Source organism: Kwoniella dendrophila, chromosome 1 (assembly GCF_036810415.1).
Source record: "Kwoniella dendrophila CBS 6074 chromosome 1, complete sequence".
NCBI classification, from domain to species: domain Eukaryota; kingdom Fungi; phylum Basidiomycota; class Tremellomycetes; order Tremellales; family Cryptococcaceae; genus Kwoniella; species Kwoniella dendrophila.
The window spans coordinates 2,229,943-2,250,460 of NC_089476.1; the positions used below are offsets into that span (position 1 = coordinate 2,229,943).

The 20,518-nt window shown below is 39.5% G+C and overlaps 12 protein-coding genes across 12 annotated transcripts; 7 read left to right on the forward strand and 5 right to left on the reverse strand.

Annotated features, from left to right (window-relative positions):
- Positions 1 to 302: 302 nt before the first annotated feature.
- On the forward strand, positions 303 to 1,134 carry L201_000796 (uncharacterized protein; the record flags this gene model as incomplete). Its single annotated transcript, XM_066216592.1, has 2 exons — positions 303 to 439; positions 498 to 1,134. The coding sequence occupies 2 exons, from the start codon at positions 303 to 305 to the stop codon at positions 1,132 to 1,134; spliced, it is 774 nt and encodes a 257-aa protein (XP_066072689.1).
- Positions 1,135 to 1,855: 721 nt separating this feature from the next.
- On the forward strand, positions 1,856 to 2,671 carry L201_000797 (uncharacterized protein; the record flags this gene model as incomplete). The annotated part of the gene is made up of 3 exons (XM_066216593.1): positions 1,856 to 2,194; positions 2,465 to 2,529; positions 2,605 to 2,671. The coding sequence occupies 3 exons, from the start codon at positions 1,856 to 1,858 to the stop codon at positions 2,669 to 2,671; spliced, it is 471 nt and encodes a 156-aa protein (XP_066072690.1).
- Positions 2,672 to 3,019: 348 nt separating this feature from the next.
- Positions 3,020 to 3,784, forward strand: L201_000798 (uncharacterized protein; the record flags this gene model as incomplete). Its single annotated transcript, XM_066216594.1, has 3 exons — positions 3,020 to 3,156; positions 3,221 to 3,543; positions 3,630 to 3,784. The coding sequence occupies 3 exons, from the start codon at positions 3,020 to 3,022 to the stop codon at positions 3,782 to 3,784; spliced, it is 615 nt and encodes a 204-aa protein (XP_066072691.1).
- A 1,718-nt stretch (positions 3,785 to 5,502) lies between these two features.
- Positions 5,503 to 7,857, forward strand: L201_000799 (uncharacterized protein; the record flags this gene model as incomplete). Its single annotated transcript, XM_066216595.1, has 6 exons — positions 5,503 to 5,639; positions 6,674 to 7,048; positions 7,191 to 7,288; positions 7,365 to 7,423; positions 7,546 to 7,739; positions 7,821 to 7,857. 6 exons carry the CDS (start codon positions 5,503 to 5,505, stop codon positions 7,855 to 7,857), a joined length of 900 nt encoding a protein of 299 aa, XP_066072692.1.
- Positions 7,858 to 8,293: 436 nt separating this feature from the next.
- On the forward strand, positions 8,294 to 9,325 carry L201_000800 (pyridoxal 5'-phosphate synthase, glutaminase subunit Pdx2; the record flags this gene model as incomplete). The annotated part of the gene is made up of 4 exons (XM_066216596.1): positions 8,294 to 8,345; positions 8,410 to 8,452; positions 8,520 to 8,824; positions 8,997 to 9,325. 4 exons carry the CDS (start codon positions 8,294 to 8,296, stop codon positions 9,323 to 9,325), a joined length of 729 nt encoding a protein of 242 aa, XP_066072693.1.
- Positions 9,326 to 9,632: 307 nt separating this feature from the next.
- On the reverse strand, positions 9,633 to 11,309 carry L201_000801 (uncharacterized protein; the record flags this gene model as incomplete). The annotated part of the gene is made up of 1 exon (XM_066216597.1): positions 9,633 to 11,309. The coding sequence occupies one exon, from the start codon at positions 11,307 to 11,309 to the stop codon at positions 9,633 to 9,635; it is 1,677 nt and encodes a 558-aa protein (XP_066072694.1).
- A 622-nt stretch (positions 11,310 to 11,931) lies between these two features.
- L201_000802 (uncharacterized protein) lies at positions 11,932 to 12,320 on the forward strand (the record flags this gene model as incomplete). The annotated part of the gene is made up of 2 exons (XM_066216598.1): positions 11,932 to 12,197; positions 12,269 to 12,320. The coding sequence occupies 2 exons, from the start codon at positions 11,932 to 11,934 to the stop codon at positions 12,318 to 12,320; spliced, it is 318 nt and encodes a 105-aa protein (XP_066072695.1).
- A 316-nt stretch (positions 12,321 to 12,636) lies between these two features.
- Positions 12,637 to 13,424, reverse strand: L201_000803 (uncharacterized protein; the record flags this gene model as incomplete). The annotated part of the gene is made up of 2 exons (XM_066216599.1): positions 12,637 to 13,213; positions 13,291 to 13,424. The coding sequence occupies 2 exons, from the start codon at positions 13,422 to 13,424 to the stop codon at positions 12,637 to 12,639; spliced, it is 711 nt and encodes a 236-aa protein (XP_066072696.1).
- A 522-nt stretch (positions 13,425 to 13,946) lies between these two features.
- On the reverse strand, positions 13,947 to 14,378 carry L201_000804 (uncharacterized protein; the record flags this gene model as incomplete). Its single annotated transcript, XM_066216600.1, has 1 exon — positions 13,947 to 14,378. The coding sequence occupies one exon, from the start codon at positions 14,376 to 14,378 to the stop codon at positions 13,947 to 13,949; it is 432 nt and encodes a 143-aa protein (XP_066072697.1).
- Positions 14,379 to 15,166: 788 nt separating this feature from the next.
- L201_000805 (uncharacterized protein) lies at positions 15,167 to 15,594 on the forward strand (the record flags this gene model as incomplete). The annotated part of the gene is made up of 2 exons (XM_066216601.1): positions 15,167 to 15,441; positions 15,543 to 15,594. 2 exons carry the CDS (start codon positions 15,167 to 15,169, stop codon positions 15,592 to 15,594), a joined length of 327 nt encoding a protein of 108 aa, XP_066072698.1.
- Positions 15,595 to 15,804: 210 nt separating this feature from the next.
- Positions 15,805 to 16,637, reverse strand: L201_000806 (uncharacterized protein; the record flags this gene model as incomplete). Its single annotated transcript, XM_066216602.1, has 2 exons — positions 15,805 to 16,372; positions 16,459 to 16,637. 2 exons carry the CDS (start codon positions 16,635 to 16,637, stop codon positions 15,805 to 15,807), a joined length of 747 nt encoding a protein of 248 aa, XP_066072699.1.
- A 1,455-nt stretch (positions 16,638 to 18,092) lies between these two features.
- Positions 18,093 to 18,918, reverse strand: L201_000807 (uncharacterized protein; the record flags this gene model as incomplete). The annotated part of the gene is made up of 2 exons (XM_066216603.1): positions 18,093 to 18,678; positions 18,749 to 18,918. The coding sequence occupies 2 exons, from the start codon at positions 18,916 to 18,918 to the stop codon at positions 18,093 to 18,095; spliced, it is 756 nt and encodes a 251-aa protein (XP_066072700.1).
- Between the last annotated feature and the right edge of the window lie 1,600 nt (positions 18,919 to 20,518).

A 20,518-nucleotide genomic window follows, 5' to 3' on the forward strand; every position in this document is an offset into this window, starting at 1 on the left:
ATGGGCAGTCATCGTGACATTGAGAATGAAGGTAGAGATCTGTGAGGGTGCCCAACGTACTCCCGCCCCTCAAGAAGTGTGCGTTCACTAGATTTGGTGTACGAAGATATAGTGAAACACTGGCACGATGTGATCCCAGTTCCAAAGCAAGGTGTCATCATTCCCTCTAAAGATTTCGATACATGGAGCTTAAATGCTGTGATCATACTCCAATATATCCCTATCCATTTACGACCTCCGTCATATAACACCCTTACATTGGCATCCTGTTCCAAACATATCTACCAAGACTCTCATTCGAAATGACCGATATGGTTGATCCAGCCTCTGAAGAACCACAAATAGTCTGGCATCCTAGCTTCACTAGTGGTAATGTCACCTTCATTGCGAACAACGGGGTTCACCTAGCGGAAAATTGTGATCAGCTTGCGCGAGGAAGGTGAGTTTCTGCGTGCATCAAGGCAATTGCACCTTGGTTTCCGCTTACGAATACATAGCGATCTTTTCAAGGTTATGCTATCCCTTCCACAACCAGAAGGAGTGATAGACGGTGCTAACAAGGAATCTACGGCTGTAAAGAAAGATGGGAAAATTTTCGAAATAGATGCGACTTCGGAATTAACAGCGATCTTTTTGGCACTCATCTATGCACGTATTCCTCTTAAACCACCAACTACACTACAAGATACTGCCAAAATTTTAGACCTGTGTTATAAATTTGATTGTACGGAAGAAGTGACCAAAATTGTTCGTGCTGCACTGATCGGAGACAGTCATAATCGATTATGGGAGCTATTGGCTATTGCCTCCCATCGGGATGATGTCGAACTAGGGAAGGTGGCATTAGAAAAGATGAACAAGGAGTCCTTCATACATGGTAGGGAACCGCACGAATCACATGGCAGCTGGTTCTTGTATAGGATGTCAAAACTTTCATGGCGATGGCAAGGTCGCTTGATGAATCTGGTCCTGAAGGAAGAAGAGGTCACAGCTAATAGAATGGGCTGGGTTACTCGTGTGTCCAAAAAAGGAAGAGATTATGATGCCAGGGAGTTCGGGCCAACCCAAATTCCTGCTCTGACTTTCAAAGAAGAGGATTGGACCTCTTTCGTGCACCAATTCCTTACTGGGTGAGTTTCGAGAGGTCCACGATCTTCGCTCCGCGAGGATTACTAACTTTTGTTTCACTTCAACCAGCTGGTAATTAGCGCACCTTGCAGACACACTCAACATCTGCCGAAAGATTGAAGTGCATACGTTGTCTTGTAGCTGAATGAATAATAATGTGATATAGCAAAGTGAAACATGAAATTCGTACACCGTATTGCGAATACCCTGATGAAAGTCATACCGCACTTACGATCCCCTCTTTTTCAATTGCTCATTGGGCATTATGATATATCATTCAGCTTGATAATCTACGAATTGACATTCTTCCTTCTCTTGTCTCAATGTTGATTGATTACTGTTACTTCGCGATCAAAAAGATCAATTATCATGACCTCCCCTGAACTATCCATGGAGCAAGTTCAACAGCACTTCTCGGCAGGAGAAGTTTGCTTGCGATCACGAGACCAATTGTCATTCTACGTTTGTCGCGAGCGTATGTCACAAAAGAGGTGAGCATTCACACCCATTGAACCAAAGCTTGGACCTTTAATAACCATCATTACTAGCACTGTCATTAGCGGAATGCTCGAGGAACCGCGTGATAAGAGTGAGTCCAGGTACAACATTTTGCAGTAAAACGATCCTGAAAAGTCTCCCAGCTTGTCCCATAGACATAGAGCTCAATGCGGAGCTACTTATAATACTTCTCGACCAGCTCACATCCCTGAAGACATCCCTGAAGCCAATGAAGCTTCAATCCAATTTTGATGATTCAAAATCTCTTTTCTTAGCTTGCGAAAAATGGGGAATTATGGAAGATACCTTGTCGGTATTTCGACAAAGAATGTACGACCTTAGCGTTAATGATCCGTGGGATTTGCTTGTATGGGCTTCGGAAAGGAAAGATAGACATATGGCTAAAGCAGCTATAGATAAAATGACACCCGATACATTTGCTGCAGGTAGAAGACGATACTATGGCCACGCTTTTTGGAAAAGTCTCGACGATTTATCTCCTTCTTGGCAGTGGAGACTTCTACGGGCAGCTTTAGATCAGCCATCTCAAGCTGCGGTAGACCGTCTGGTATGTTTTGACTGGGTTTCTCGGAGAAAGTATGTTCATCACGAGTTAAGAACTGAACACCCGAAACAATGTTGTATTACTGATAACGAGTATGCATATACGTCTATATCTGTCTATAAGCTTGTATAATGTATTACAATATGTATAATAGTACAATAAGAGTATCTAAGCAGCTCGACGAGGGTCGCGGATACTAGTCTAAGTAAAATTTTATAACGCTACTTATTGCTTACGTAATTCAACAAACAAGTCTGTTGGCCTTTCAGACAGCCATGGCATGAAGTCGGTAAGATGTTTGAAGAGAGGTCTGATGAACATTTTGATCCAGAACAGGAGTAAGTACAATCTCAAATGATGTCAATCCTGCTGATGTCGTAAGAGCCTCGCTGATTGTTCCATTTTAACCACAGGTATTCTGCGGAAGAGACACCTGCTGAAGATGATAAACATAGCCAAAGTGAATGGTCTGAGGTTTAGGGAAATGGTATAGTCGGCGGGCTTTGAGTGGCAAGGTTGGAAATGAGTGAAAAACAAAAGGCTGCCACCGTTCACCTGTTCAAACAAGAGTCATAGGCCATTTGCGTATCCATTTTCTCTACAGCGCATGTACATGTATATGTAGCATGACAACAGTCTTGCTCTACGTCAGTGTCCCCTTCATTTGCGATATGATACATAGCACCTTTCGATGTCAGTTCTGGTAATTGGTATCTCATATGTAATTCACTATCCTCTTTTCCCACATTCCTCTTGAAAATTGTCTCTCCTCATCAATTTGTGTATGCTCATCGGGAATTAACAGCAAGAAACAACGGCCATTCCAACATGTCAAAACCAAAAAACCAAGCTCAAGCTTCCAGTCATGAAGAGCAACACCGATATTTCAGCTCTGGAGATTTGACCTTCATGTCAAATGATGGAAAAGAATTCAAGGTTTATAAAGAAGTTCTTTTGGCAAACGGGTGAGCCATACTGAGCCATAAAAGCTAAAAGATGCGCTAATCTGGGTATTTATTCCTATCATAGGGTTAGTGAAGTTTTCCAGGAGCTATTCGAGCCTCAAGAAGGTATTGAAGACGAACAATTTAGTGCAAATGCTACTCCCATCCATATCGACTGTTCCAAAGGAGCTCTGGAAGGATTCCTTTCGATCCTTGTAGCGCCAATACCTATGTTGCCACCTTCGGCGCAGGAGGACCTTATATCAATACTGCGGCTGTGTTATCAGTATGAATGTAAAGTAGAATACACATCTAGGGTCAGGCAACGTATCTCAGAAGCTGTAAGAGGACCCGCCAATATGTGGAAAATACTGGAAAAAGCATCTGAAATGGACGATCGGATTCTAGGTAAGATGATCTTAGATCAGTTCACCAGGAGGAGTTTTATGGAAAGCTATTTTAATTTCTTTCAAAATTGTCATTCGCTTGGCAAGGCAGAATTAAGGGCGAACCATCTACCCACAGAGTTCACACCGAGTTTGATAGATGGCAAGCAGGATCTTGGCAGACCGTGCAAGAAGATGTATGGGCTTTCCGCTACGATTGGGAAAACATTTTCGAGGGATTCGATTCAACTAATTGGAAATAACGTGAATAGTCAGAAACGATTGGAATGCAAGATCTAAGACATCTTTCCCACTACTTTATGTACAGAGCAGTACGTCATTTAATTGCATGCATGCGTTACATATTCTAGACTTCTTTTATAAGATCTATCGACTAACTCGATTAGTGGCGCACATTGACAGTTGATCGAGTACGTTGATGTGTTATTTTTCTGCTTACGACTTCTAAATACGTCGACATCCTGCTAGATTCTACGTTATCGTCCTAAGAAGTATGCACGGATGGTGAAATACATCAATGGCATTATCGTTTACTTGAGATATTTATTCTTTATATCTTCTGACTGTTCCTCTTAGAGCACTTTATATATTGAATATATTGAAAACATACTTACACAAAATGTTGGACTCTGAAAACGACAAGAAGGTGGATGGAGATGTGAAGCTAGATGAGGATTTTCGTGAGGGAGATGTAGTATTTATCTCCAGAGACGGTGTGACGTTCAAAGTATGTAAGAACTATCTGATGAAGTGTGGGTGTTTTTTAATCTCGACTAAGAGGAGCTTCGACACAAGCTGAGACAGGTTAGCTGACTATAATGTATATGCATATATATATATATACGTTTTGTGTTCTAGCGTCAGCAAAGTTCTAAATGATATGCTTGAACTGCCGATGCCACTACTCAATAACAACTCCGATAGCAATAACATTGAAGTCGACAAGTCGACTCCCATCAGTTTCGATTGCGATGAGACTGTTCTCAAGGGGTTCATATCTATCCTTACTACCATCGTACCCATGTTGCCGGCATCAACATTGGAAGATCTGTTACTCATCTTACCATTGTGTCATCAATATGATTGTAAAGCAGAATATATCCATAAAGTCCACCAGCGCCTCTGCGAGACTGCGCCAGATGCTGATGGCTTGTGGGAGGTCATCGCAATTGCATCAAAACTTGACGATCGACCATTGGGCAAGAAAGCATTCCTACGAATGAAGCAAGAGGGATTCCAGAAATCATGGCGCACATCAAAGATGGATAGTTTATCACTAGCATGGCGAGGAAAAATCTATACGTTATGCCTTGCATACCCTCGGACAGTTATCGTAGAGGAAGGCTATGGCAAAAACACACATAAGGTAGATCATTTTGGGTGGTTCTTGAAGGGATCCTTTGATTGGGAGCGAGCATTCGCCACTTTCGATGACGATAAATGGTAATAAGTTCGTCAGATGATATATTGCTATTCTTGTAACCGTGGACTGAAGTCTATAATTCATCAACAAAGAATATTCTGATGTGAGATTTATGCGAATCCGAAGCACATTTCAGTGTAGCCAAGGTTTCGAGAATGAGTGGCAAATCGTTCAGATTATCACAACTACGTGTGGGTGCGATTGGACGTCGTGAAGCCTAATATACAAGTAATGAGCTACACACATTTTCGAATAAGACTGGGAAAGAGTTGACACAATCTCCGTTTCACAACGACTCCTTTTTACGACATCCCTGTATGAAACAGATGAGTATGCCTAGCTTTTTCGTAATCTCGACTTGAAGCTGTCCCCTTTACTCACAACGATCAGGTTGAACAGAGTGATTGCGCCTTTCTTTTTCTGTATTTCTTCTTATCTTGACAAAGTAAGCTGTTGTTGCATTCCTCGCTGTGTAACGCTGTTATACATACAGTCGCTGCAAGGTAAATGAGATTCCTAATGAGACACAAGTTCAAAATGAGTGAAAATGATGGAAGAAACCCAGAGAATGGTGAAATTCCAATTCATCCGGCGTTCGCGGAAGGAGATATAACTTTTGTGTCGAAAGAAGGAACTCAATTCAAGCTAGATAAGAAGAGATTGATGAGACTTCAGTGAGTTATTTGATTTTCAAACCACCAACAAAGTACAGCTGCTGATAGATCGAATTTTTAGCGTTAGCAATGTCCTGGATGCAATGCTACAGCTACCTCAAAACTCCGAGTCACAACCAAATGGCTCTCAGCATATCACAGACAAGCCCATCGAATTCGAAGTTCAAACCGAAGTCTTGAAGGACTTTTGCTTTTTGATCGATAGTTCAGTGCCAGCAATGCCGATGTCTGCTTCCTTCCGCCAGCTATGGTCATTGCTGGACCTATCGTTGAAGTACGATTGTCAAGACGCCTACCTCATAGCCATCCGTACCCGAATTAGCCAAACAATCAGATTATGGGAGCTGGGCGATGTTTTACTGAAAGTTAGTAAACTGAATGATATAGAGATAGGCGAGCTCATTCTGGCTCGGATGGGTTACGACAAGACCTTTCAAGATTTTGTAAGCAGTTCATCGTTCGAGGCACTTCCAATGGCATGGCAAGGAAAAATCCATTCAATTTGCCAGTATAAACCGGAAATGATCACGATAGACAGTTCGGGGTACAAACATACTTGTTTAGCCTCTACCTTTAAAACAGGGTTCTTGTGGACAGGGTTCAATTCAGACGATTGGTGATCAGTACAAGGATAAGCGGACAGGTGGAGGACCATATGCAAGCGGACGGACCTCTTTATCCCCATCCCAGATTTGAACTTAACATGTATTTCATGTCATAATAATCTCAAGTCATGTAGGCTATTGTACAATTTACAAGAGAGCGCCGTTTAAAATGACACTTTTACCGCCACACTCGAGATGGGTGAGATGGGAGGTTTCATCGTCATCAGGAACGTAATTTCAAAACTTTGTTATTATTTCTCCATATTGTTGTTGAACGTTCCATTCATCTTAATCTATCTTGGGAGTATCTGCAATTAACCTCAAGGTACTCTGCAAATCCACCACATAAGAAGCATTACAAATATGTTCAAAAAGTGAATATTACATCTTTTCCGGTTCGTTTGATTTTTCAGCTGATACTGTAAACAGATTCAACCCAAAAGAGGATGTATCCTCCTCAACTTCATTGAAATCATCCGTTCAGCGAAATATCCGTTCATCTATTCTTGCTCAAATCCCATTCTTGAGTCAACCAGCTTATCGTGATCCTTCGGCAGCTTCAGCTTCAGCTTCCGCACCAGCAGAGAGTGAAGCAACTCCGGCCGCTGAAGCAGCAGAAGAAGAACCTAGTGGAGGTAAAGGCAAAGGTGGTAAAAAAGGTGGTAAAGGAAAGGGTAAAGGTGGAAAAGGCAAAGACAAAGAAGATAAAGAGGATAAAGAGGATGGTGGAGAAACAGATGGTGCTCCTGCTACTGTAATAGAGGAGATCTGGCCAAAGAAGGAAGCTTTAGGTCTGACAAAATGGTGAGTCCAGCTTCTGTCGACACCTACCCTTCATTCCTTTGTTTCTGCTCAATTCCATCAGATCAATTGAAGAGATTTATGAGTTATCACTATTGTATATGGTCATTTGTAATGCTGACACTGAATATCATCTGCACCATAGCCATGACAGAATAAGTATATTCACTGTACAAACAGTACCGTTATTCTTCCAACATTTCGATGGACCCTTTATTCCTACACTCAAACTCTTGCATAAATGTGGGTAATCTAGCAAATCAATACCTTGAGTATAGATAAGGACCACATCAAGCTGTCGCTGACTGAGAGCTTTTAGATCCCGCTATGTTGCCTCATGTACAGATAGACAGGGGAGCCATAAAATTCTTGCTTGCTGTGAGTACCGTGAAAAATCTGTTATCTTCCCCTTTTCCCGTGAAACCGAAGTCATCTCATGTCAATTCACATCTCATTCTCTCATCGGATTCGTGCTGAATATACGCTGACAACCTTCAAAGGGAGCAAATATGATGGCACCTGGGCTTTTATCAGCTGGAGGTAGATTACCTGATGGATTACCAAAAGATGAGTTAGTAGCTATACATGCAGAGGGTAAAGAACATGCTTGTGGTATTGGTAAATTAGTAGCATCTAGTGAAGAGATTAAGAAAGCAGGAAAAGGTGTTGCGGTAGAAGTTATTTGTTGGATTGGGTAAGCATTTCTGGGTTTCGTGTTTACTGGTATATATAATCTTGAAAAGTCGAACGCTGATCATGTTCACGATGCTTTTAGGGACGATCTTTGGAAAGTAGATACAATTGGTTTATAGATTTGTTGCGGAACCGTATAACAATTGAATTGCCCAGCAGCATGTATATAGCATAACAATCAGAAATGTTTCGGATCTTGCGTAAGGGATGATAATGCATCGGCGCTCCTGAGTTTGGCATCAATCTGATAGCTTCCTGACGTTTGTGACCAAAACAGAAAGCTTGTTTTAATCCTCCAAGCTATGATGTTCACTCAAACTTTCCTGTATGTTATGATATGTAAATCTCGTCTAAATGATGAGACGATATGTAGCGTCGGAAATCATTCACCGTCTTTGGGTGGCGAGATAGCCGAAAACATCTTGGAGTCGTGATTAGATATTAAAAAAAAGTTGAATTGTTTCTTCCACATTTCATTTCACTTTTCGACCTTCCATTACTACATCACAATCTCTTGACATACTCGACTCGATCGACTTGTAATAACACACAAATATGACTATACAGCCTGTGGAATTACCAGAGACCATTATAATCGGAGTGCTTGGTATGTCATCCTACTCAAACGGTATATCCGGTTCTGGATTAACCTAATTCTTGGATCGTCATAGCTCTGCAGGGCGCTTTCGTTGAGCATATGCATTATCTCCAGCGGTAAGTCATATAACATAGCACAGCCTTCATTATGTCTACCTTTCTGATCCTCAATTCAAATCTCCAGGTTGCGCCCTCAAGGTCATACGATAAAAGCAATCCCAATCAGAACTCTAACAGAACTACAACAATGCCAAGCGTTAGTCATACCTGGTGGAGAATCAACGGTAATATCATCTATAGCATCACATACACCAGGATTATTAGAAGCATTAATTGATTTTGCTCAAGATCCGCAAAGAGCAGTATGGGGGACATGTGCAGGTATGATCTTAATGGCTGATGAGAATGGTATTGGAGGAGGTAAAAAGAAACCTGTAAAAGGTTGGCAAGGTTTGGGTGGTTTGAAAGTGTGGAGAAACCTTTTTGGAGGTGAGTTGTATGCTCTGTGATGTTGTGATGAACAACCTCGGTCATTTTCACCTTTATCACGCTGTCCTCGTTCCCATGATCTTCTCCTACAGCGCATTATAGAGTAACACCTCCTGCTGTTATCGAGGGTTTGTCCCTTAAAATTACTGACAATTTACTTTAATAATTATAGGTCAACTAGAATCATTCGAAGCCCAATTATCTATCCCAGCCTTGTCTAACCCTTCACAACCATTCAACGCTATATTCATTCGTGCCCCAGCTGTCCATTCATTATCACCAGAACTCAAAGATAAAGTAGAAGTTATCGCTCAATTGCCTGAAGAATCTTGTCCACATCTACCACCATCTGATTCACCATTAGGTGAACCCAATCCAGAAGATTTAAGTAAGATTTGGTTGAAAAAAGGTAAAAAAATGGTTACCTCTTTCCATCCTGAATTGAGTGGTGATGTTAGAATACATGAATTCTTCGTTGAAAAATGTGTTCTTGGTAGATAATATCGCAACTTTTAGGTCAAACGACGAACTGAAGTCATAGAAGAAGGTTTAAAATTTAGGTAGCGATGGTGAAACGCAGCAGAGTGGAGTGGAGTTGAATAACATAGCGAGGGCAAATCATCCATGTATCACAATCCTGTTGTAAATATACTCAATCACACAAATAGAACATATCATCATAGATGAGACCTATCGCATATCAAGGAGGGATAGTCATATACAGTACAACATTACCATTATATACGTTATATACATTATATGCAGATCTTTAGTCTAAAATACCAATGCAATGTCCGTTTGCTTCCTGTTATACCTCAACCTCCTTCATAGTCTCCAGCACCCTTTCGATAGCAGCTTTACCAAGAGGTACCCATACCCATCTACCTGTTCTACCTTCATTATCTAAAGCAGCTTCTACTACTAAACCATGATCCCGATATTCACCTATTAAAGCATCATACCTTTCTTCTTCTCTAGCTATGAATTTCTCTTTGGCTAAGGACTGTAAAATATCATTATCTACAGCAAATATAGGTGATATCTGATTTATTGGATAAGCAATATGATGTTTTGGATCTGGAGGTAAATTTGATAATTGTCTTGTCAATAACAATTTCAATAATCTAGCTGCCATAGGCGGAACAGATTTTAAGATTTGTAAAACACCTTCTTCTGATATACCATTTGCCGTGGAAGTCGATAACGATAGATGTGATGCTGAAGCTGATAATTTCAAATAAGATAACTCTAATGTGTAAGGAGCATATGTGGTGACGTTATGATATATCCAGTTGAAACCTCTTTCATTCGGTATATTGCCACTCCAATCCCCTATTTCGTATTTATGCGGTGGTGTATTGTTTAGTGAAGGTGAAAATAGTAGTGGTGTATGCAAATGATCAAATGAAGCTATTATGTGTATCCTAGGTGAAGAAGCTAATAGTGACAGCGTAGCTATAGCTTGAGGTTTTCGTAATGTAGGTGAATCTAAGTTATGTATTATCAGATATAAATCATTTTTTGAGGTTGGGTAATCCCTCTTCTTTGATGTAGGAATGGAATTAGGTGGAAGGAAATAAGAGTATATCCTATATGCCGATCTTTCTAGCGGAGTTGCGTTGTTTAGCAAAGATTTTGGTAATTTGATATTTTGTGGTACAGATAAATTATCTTCAATTGAATTCAATATATCTCTTATAGATAATTGTGGAAAATGACCATTTACAACTACCAAATTACCTTTTTTCAATAGCCTTTTATCCAAAAATCTATTTATCGCTTTGAATTTTGATCCAAATCCATAAAAGAATAAATTAAATCCATTATCTAATTCTAATTCCCATTGATCATATCTTTCTTCGAAATTTTCAGGTGGATTTATATTTTCTCTAGCTTTTGATGATAATGCTGTATATTGATCATATTGTTTTTGTGATAATGGTTTAGCTAATAACGAATATGAATTACCTGAAGTTTTCGATGTTCTAGATTGAAATTGAAAATATTGATCTGATTTTGATATTCTGATTATACCTTCTCCTTCTCCTCCTTCTTCCCCTATTGCTCCATTTTTCTCTGATATCTCCAATGGATCTAATTTCCTTTTATTAGGTGTTTTTCTAGGTGTAGGTGTTTTTGATCCTCCTACTTTCTTTTTCTTTGGTGTACCTTTTCTACTATTCGGTGTTGAAGTTCCAATTAAACCTGTCTTAGCTCTTTTAGTTGGTGTACCATCTAAATCATCATCTTCCTCCCCATCAACATCATCTACGTCTTCATCATCTTCTTCAGAAGGTATATCAAATCCGTCATGATCACCTTCTTCACCTGATGATGATCCTGATGAATGATGATCTGCGTATCCAGTTAGGAAAGACACCAAATGTGATGCTGATGGTTCATCCTCTATTTCGTTCATAGATAGTGGATCAGGTGAAGCTGATGGTGAAGAGAGCCGAGCTCTTTTCGCTTGACGGGGTGGCATCTTGAAATCAAAGTGGGGCTTCTTCCAGTCGGCTGAGCTACTGTTTTGACCGTATAGAATAGGTCACTTTGGGCCCGGCGCCTTGGTAATCTAACGATCAGTTGTTTGACACAAAATAGCAAGAAGAGGTAAGGAATGAAGAAATAGAATGAAAAGTTCAAAAACAGTAACTTCAGTCGCGTCGTTATTGCCCGAGTATAATGTTCAACGCGTCACCGTAAGATCGAGTTACTTGCTTTTGTGTCTTTTATCTTTCTTCTATCTATTAATCTTCGTCCAGTGCTTTCGACTAATTTAAGCTTTACAGACAGACAAGTGTTCTCCAAATCCGCTTCAATGACAATACATGAACACTGAAAATATACAAATTTTGATAGACAATCTCACTGATTTTGAACTCAAAAATCAACGAGACGTGGTAAGAATAAAAGCAAGACTAAGACTCAAGCTGACAATGATGGTCGTAAAGGTATTTGAAGTATACAACGCTGATCCCATTGTCTCACATAATCAGTTAAAAACTAATTACTTGTTCGTACCGAAGATGATGAGATAATGTAATCTTTCTCTTTCCTCTTCACAATAGTAACCATAATATATATTCAAAAAAATACCCGTCAAAATGCCCAAAGCATTCAAAGCTACATCCTTACCGACTTGCAAACCTTATTCTTCTTTAGAATCGAGTGATAGCAAACCAAAATTAGAAGAAGAGAAACCCAAAAAGTCCAAAACCAAATCTACCACAAACACATCATCAAATGCAAAACGACCATGGACTTCAGAAGAATTGATGCAAGTTTATGAACATGTCAAAAAGAATGGTTGTAAATCGTGGGAGAATGCCGTAGAAGGTAGAACAAGTAATCAATGCTATAAAGTTTGGACGTAAGTCATAGGGTTTACAAACTACATAATTAGCTGAAGTGAGCTGATGAGATATATACTTCTGATTTTAGTCAAACGCTTGATCCTTACCTCAAAAATGCTGTAATCAATAAGGGGAAATGAAAGGAGCAAGGTATTAAGTGAATCATGGTGTAAGTTTTATGCCCAAGTAAGTCTTCTTATACTTTTATGAGACACTACTGTAAGTGGATGTGAGCTGACAATATGTATCTTTGTCCATAGTCAAATGCTAGAACTCCATCTCAGGAATCAATCAACAATGAAGGAAGGTAAAACGATTGTACATCACATATCTCATGGTCGCCAATACATGAAACAATTATATTATTACTCTTTTAGCTTTCTTAGTCCCATTCACCTTCAAGTCGGCCTATCTCTAAACCTCAACGATTTATTAGATACCGTTTTTCATCTCATGTTATCCACCATACTTTTCTGGGTTGAAATGATCTTCTACGTTCTCTCGGTGGCGTAATAAGAAACCAGCTTGTAAATCATATGTTCCGAGGCCGAGAGTAACTTGACCATTATCGAGAAGGCAATGAAATAAGGCAAGCTGCCAGGAAGGTCGAAGCTTCTCAATGTTATTGCGAAAGAATGTCAAATCTTCCTTGGTGTAACGTTTCTGACATAGAGCTTTGCGATCATTGCACAATTCATGTTCACCGAAACTGATAAGAGCTGAGCGACCGAGATTAATGTCGTTGTGATCGGAAGCGAAGATGAGTAGATCCCATGAGTCAAGAGGAATGATCATGCTGCCAAGCATTGTTCTTGTCGTCTCCATAGCTTTGTTTGACATGGTGAAATGACCAATTGCGTAAACTTCCTTGCATGTTGGGTAATCAAGATTAATCCAGTGACTACCTGATATACTGACGATGTCCAGATAGGCTGTTATTGCTTTCTCTGTAAAGTCGAGTTCGATGGGATGATCTTCATCGTTATCGCAACTGATAGGACCGGAAGTATCGAGAATATCGTTGAAGAAGGTACTAAAGAATGACATCACTAACAGTTTACCTTCAGATAAGCGCCTTCTCGATACCCCTGATCACAAATCATCACATACCTTGCTCTTGTCAGCTTGCTCTTATTCGCCTTGAAATATATATCGTCTTTGGACCGGATGTATACAGTATCATCTGGACTATTGTAAAACTCATGATAGATTACTGAGGGGGCTTTTCTTTTCTTTGAAGGCATTATGATAAGTTTCTGGATTTCGTTATGAAAAGTTGTAATTGATTTGTAAGAGAAGTGGTTATGAAGTTAACATAAAGATATACTTTGATCACAACCATGTTAGAACAGTTTGTAGCTTAGCGGAGTTGACTAATGAATATTAATGTTCCGGCTATTGGGAAGAAACAATTTCACCGTTCCTTGGCAGCCACAAATGAATAGCTTGATCGCCATCACCACTCTTGTTGTCCTGGTAATTTTCGATGAGTTGACGAGATATCACCTCCCGACAGAGAACGTCAATCTGGAGAACCTTCTGGTGACGAAAAGAGTGTAGTGGCTTTCTACTTCCAACTACAAAAAGCAGATAAGACTCATACAGTACTCGTAGGCATAGTAGGATATGTTCAATCAACATAGGGTTCACAGTCTGGACATGAAATCGAGTGCATGTACATGACCTGAACTTTATACAATGGCTTTTGAGTATGTCAAGATACTCAATGTGATCCACTATGTCCAAAAATCCATTCAACCTTCATGTCAATCACTTTGATCAGTTGGCGTTGTAACTTGTTCTTCGAATTCTGCAGGATTGAAGCGACTACTTAGATCTCCTTGTTCTACTCTCAAGCCGGAAGCACATATATTTGCCCAATGACAACCTCTGAGGATATGACCATGTTCTAAAATCGCATGGAAAAGAGCTAGTTGCCAAGAAGGTTTGAGTTTTTTGATCCAAAGTTCTCCACTGTCCGTATGATGGTTTGTATAAAGGCCTTGAAGAACTGTATCATACCCTGTAGCTAGGTGAAAGTTTGCTTTGGGGTATAATACAGTAATACTCATTCGACCAAGCTCTACATCATTTTGTTCTGAGGCGAAAAGAAATAAATCCCATGGTTTATCTTTAGTTTGTGTTTTAGCTGTGTGAACTAATAAATCTTTCACTAGCCTGGTTCCGCCAGAAGACATGGTGAATCTGCATAACTCGTATACCTCTTTGCAAATGTTGTATTCTATTTCAAAATAGAGATGACCCGAGATACTGATGATGTCAAGGTAAGCTGCAATGGTTTGATCTTAAAATTCGAGATAGATAGGGTTCCACACGTCAGAGACTGATAGAAATGATTCGGAGTCGTCGAGTTTGAGTATATCGGAGAAGAAGGTGCTAGGTATCAAAGCGGTCAGACAGGTCAGCGTCCTGACTAAGTGTAAAGACAGTGCTGCAAATTACCTTGATTGAATCAAACGAGTTCTATCTGCTCTAAAGAAAATATGGTTTTTTGAGCGTATTACTACATCGTTGTTAGGATTGTTGAAGAATGCATGGCATGGAGTGAGAGTCGGTGAGGGTGTTCTTGATGGTCTCGGTGATCTGATCATACTTGCAGCGTTGTTATGCTGAGGATGCAGTGACTGAACTAAACTGGTACTGTATCTGTCCGTCAGAAAAGAGAATATGTCAATATGGAGCGATACAGTAAGCGATGTTGTTGATAAAAGGGTGGTTCCCGATGTTGTCGGCGGGATTTTCTCAAAATCTTTCTTAACGCGATTGCATCTGATGTGATGGGTTCCTTTAGACTGTATTGAGAATATTGATTGAAATGACGTGTTTTGATGGTAGTCTCGAGTACCGCGGTGTATGACTGCCAGCATTGATGGTGGACTGTGATCTTGAAAATCCCATCTTCTTCTTTTTCCCCTACAGTATTCTTCTGTTACACAACTCTTAACAATAAGCTCAACTTACCAATATGCCTCGTCAAGCTGCTGATACCTCATCTCCAACATCTAAACCATACGATAGACCCTCCACACCAATCAAGGCTGAAGATAACAAACCAAATCCAAAATCGCCCAAAAAATCACCTTCAACAAAAACCGAGAGAAAACGCGAAAATGTCGCCGGTCGAAAATGGACTTCGGAAGAACTTTTAATTCTTTTCAATCACGTAATGAAAAATGGTCAAAGGGATTGGGATAATGCCGTTCAAGGTAGAACTGCAAATCAATGTAATCAGACTTGGAGGTAAGCATAATTTGACTCAATACATGCAATTCAACCAAACCTTTTCAGGTTGCATAGTGTGTATCAAGCTGACGATAGATTTTACTTAACGAAATATTCAGTAAAACTCTGCTCCCATTTATCAAGCAATCCATTGAAAGCAAAGGAGTTTAAGGTTTTATAATGATGGTCCATTGCATAAGGGGATTTGGTAAAGTACGGGTTCTAATCTCTTTCTTAGACTACATATATAAACATGCATACATTCTCCTCTGCGAGCACGGTATTAACCTAACGTAGAAAACGAAGAAGAAGTCAGCCCAGAAAATATGGTAAATTGATGTGAGCTGGATTATTCGCTTACCCTATGCAGTATATTGACAATCAGAATCGAGAAGGATCGAAATCATCAGCGATCTCACACCAGTCTTGTGTTAATACTATATTCCGATCGACAAACAATTCTGTTGTGCAAATTTGCATTAAGGCATGAAGAAGTGCTAAGTGGTAGGATATGGTCAACCGTTGAAAGTATTGCTTGATAAGGTCAAGTCTTCGTTTTTCAACGTTTTTACGACCTGGGAGATTTTGGTGAAATCTTGCTTTATACCTGATTGTGTTGACTTGTCGCAATGCATGCTTGAACATATCTAAGTCATCGCGGTTTGAGGCTATTACCAGGATTTCGAATGGTTCATTTTCTGCAGCTTTCATTAGAACATCTCTAGCTTTATCAACCAAATTATCACAAATAGCAAATTCCAAAAAATCTAAAAGGTCTACAGCTTGATTGATACGTATATCTGGAATGCATGGATTGCACGCACCGGCTAAGTCGAGGAATAATGAGATCGTAAAAGAGGAGAATTGTAAATGAATGGGTTCCGGTTCTTCGTCATCTTCTTCAATTGAGCTAGATTGAGTATCACCTAATAAACCCTCGAAGAATTGACTGTAGACCACCGAATAACGAATGAAAATTGGAATTAGCTAAGAATATAAACGATAAATAACCTTAGATAATGGAACAAAATCTACCTATGTCTAACAAGGTGGAATCTGGACGCGCGAAATTTGACATAATCGTCGGAAATGATTATGATATCGTCTTTGGGATCATTGTGTACTGGGTGTGGTCGAAGGTCGATGTCGATAGCAATCTCGTTGATTGTGGCTTCTTTATCAAAGTTGGATGAGGAGTTTGAGGACGGGGACATCTTACAGATGGAGATTTTTGATCGCTTTGCTCAAGTTCTACCAGTAGTCCACTCATATAACATAGAATGAGGGAATAAGGAAGATAAGCGAAAAGTCGTTAGAATTCTTTTTTCATGATTATATATATATATATATATATGAGATTAGAAGTTGATTGAGTCAAAATGGTCAGTGCGTTTATATAATTCCACAGATTAGAAAGTAGCGTAAGACTACCTTTAAATGCGTTTGATCTAAACCTTATCTGCCGTGGTAACCATCAGTTCAATAAACACAGTCGGCGATGTACATACACATGATAAGGGAGTACACACCTTGAGTAACTTATGCATTGATCCCTAAAGATGTTTCTGACGTTATTACAAAGTGGTTAAAGATTATATAAATTCCGTATAGCACTGTAGTAATCATCTTCGCAGCTAGCTTCTTCTGACTCTTGAGTGCCGTTTATGTTGTTGGAGTCACTGCTAGGAGGTGGTTTAAGATAGTTAAAACGATCGAATTCATCTGCAATTCCTGTCCAATCGTTAAAAGCCTGTTCCCATGAGCGAACAATCCAGTTTGACCAATCGGCGGTATAGACGAGGTGTAATAGATTGATGTGAAAAGGATCTGAGAGTTTTGATAGGTATTCTAGCATTTTCTTTATTGGACTTTGATCCTTCCCATTATGTGGTATACCAAATGCCGTGGCGAGTTTATCTCGGGTAACATTTCTCAGAGAACATCTAGCCATTTCAACATCACCCCTGTCCGAGGCAAATTTAAGGACGTCAAGAGGTTGTTGTTCAGCGTGAGCACAAACAATATTGCGGGACCATTCCACAAAAGCATCACACATAGTGAATTCACCCAATGTCTATGCTGATTTAGCTGTATCAAGGTCCATAGATAAGCTCCAGGGATGATATATTCGAATGAAATCTAGGTAAATTGATATGGTGTGATATGGAAAATCGAGGTCGATAGGTGTCTTGATAAGCTGTTCAATGCCGAGAAGATCTTCGAAGAATTTGCTATTTTACATACGAAGGTAATCAGCTGGATTTCACGTATCTAAATAATCGGTGTGTACCAAAAACCCGCCTTGATTGGCACTAGTAATGTCCATCCGTGACTACAGATATCCCATCGTTACTGACTAGTACCACTGATGGACCATGCGCATGGCGGAAGTTGGCTATCGCAGGTTTAACATGGTATAACATTATGTACTATTTATTTTTCTTTCACAATGACGAAAGCACAGATTATGACCGAAGAAGTAGATAAGTGAGTTATATCTAAATCATTAATCGAATGTGCTTCAAGTTTTCCTACAGTATTGCGCAAAAATGGTGATGGATGTTTTGGTAGACGTACGTGTATCCACAAGTTTACATACTTCATTGCCTGTGATAATCCACCTTAGACATCTCATGACTCTTTATATCCACTGCATCTAATTTGTTCCATCAACGATCCATTCTCGCATCTTGTGCGGCTATTCCACTTTCAACAGGATAGAAATTCTTGGCGATTGTTGACCAGTCTTGAATAACAGGTATTCCAGTTTGAAAGCACCATGGGCCTGTTGCTGACAACATGGGGAATAATACACCTAAGCAGAATGATGGTCTAAGTTGACGCAGATAATCCTTGAATTTATCTAAACCTTCCTTTTCTTCAGGAAAATTGTTTGTCTTTAAGTGTGCTTGAATATGCGCTATAGTAAACCGTCCTATAGCTAATCTAGCTAATTCAACGTCGTTTCTCTCTGACGCAACAATTAATAATTCTAATGGACGTTTGCATTCAGCTTTTTCAAGCCACTGTCTAACGGATTTAATGTAATTCTCAGTTAATGTGAATTCCAGTAATCGTAACAAGCTTGAGGCTGATTGAATGCTGAGTGTAGGTTTGAACGGTTGAGAAACATTGATGAGATCAAGATAATTGTTTATTGTCGAAGAATAAAAGTCGAGATGGATTGGTTCAGTGTCTGATTCTGGGTTATTTGATGCTGGAGGTGGAATCTCGAGTAGACCTTTGAAAAACAGACTATGTGATGAAACGATGAAATTAGAGTTGAACTATACATGCAAAAACCGTATTATACAACATAACTTACCTAACAGCCATTAATCGATGTCGACTAGCTCTGAACATGATATTATTACATGAAACGAGTGATACTTCATGCTCTGGATTACGATGGAATCTATTGAGTTCAGGTTCTGTGACTTCATCTTCAGCTGATTGATTAGCTTGCTGAGCAGATTCCAAGTTGTTGCTTTTCATTATTGATTCTGATTGTATAGAATCATAATTGAAAGGTTCTTCGGAAAAGAAAACATTGTGACAATCATGTTCGTCCTCTCGAGTATGCTTTCACAAACGGTTTGACAAAATATTATAGGGAAACGATGAAACGAGTTGTGTTATATTTGATGGTTGATTGATATATTGATACAGCACAGATCTCTCAAACAACTTATAATCAATGACAACATGCACCACCTCAAAAACGCTATCATCGGAGATCACCGTGATGAAGAAACTAATTTAAAATCCAGTTCCAATTCATAAGATTAGTCTCTCTCTCCGTGCTGGAGGTTGATATAGCTCTTGGTGTTGACAAGAACTAAATCCAGGAGTTCAACTTGAAAAGAAGGTTGAAGATTGGTAACAAAATTTACGAAACCATAGTTGTTGTCTGTTGGATACTTGTACGTCGCTTCATTGTCAATCGTCTGATCGCAATTCTTACGAGTCCAACGTTATTAAGTTCCGAGGCGAATGAGAGTAATTCTGGAGGACTGTCTTTACTTATTTTTAGTAATCTGTGTCGGACTTCCTTGGATAATTCTGTACCTGAAGCATAGTCGAGAAACTTGAGGAGTAGTTGTACGGTATGAATACTATTTTAAGCTTTTCAGAAGGGGTGTTCTGTTGGCAACGTTAATTATGAGAATGAAGCAGATTTTGAGTGTTTCTGAAGAATGAGGAATATGAATAGGGTTCCAAAGGTGTAAATAAGTGATTTTGGTCATCTGGTGATAATTGCCAATTAGTTGGATCATAATAAAGTGAATTATGAGAAGCATCAATGACTTCATGGTTGTCTGAAAACGACAAATTCAGTAACGTCAGATTGACTTGTATGTAACATATTGGATGAGTTGAAGAGACATTTTGAGGTTAAGGAAAAAGAAAGGTAGAAATTGAAACAACGAAGTTCTAGGTCATTTCCTTATGCTGTATTTTTGTCAAGTTGGATAATTATGCATGCATACATCGTAAGGTTACCATGAAAAAGCGTCAGCACCATCATTGATTCCTCTCATGAACATATATCATAGCTTGAGCCGAAAGCTAACATCGAAACTATATTGATATCCATGTTATCACCTCAAGTGAACAGCTGACACAAGGTTGTTCGCATCAAGGTATACTTGAGACTCGATGAAATTGACTTTGACTAAATTCGAGTTTATATGTTAATATCAATAATTGTTCGAAAGTTGACAACGAATTGCATTGTAAACCGCGCCATTATTTGACTACCTACATCGAGGAAGTGAGAACTGATCTTTCCATGGCATGTAACTTGTCGAAAGGAAGAAGAATAATAAGTGGTTTAGAATGCGACAGACTCAAACATTTCATTCGAAAATTGTCATTGTCAAGGGATATCAGCTTCCGGCGAGGAACAATAACTTGAGCTGTACATCCCTTAACCAGGGATTGATTTTTAGTTATCGCCTTGACCCCTCAAATCCGGATTTGTGGAGCGAACTACGGGATTTCTATTTTATACTTGTCAAGGGGGGAGTTTAGCTTGTCTCGAATAGTAGTGATGTGGAAAAGTCGGTACAGTAGCGAAGTTTGATGCAAGATG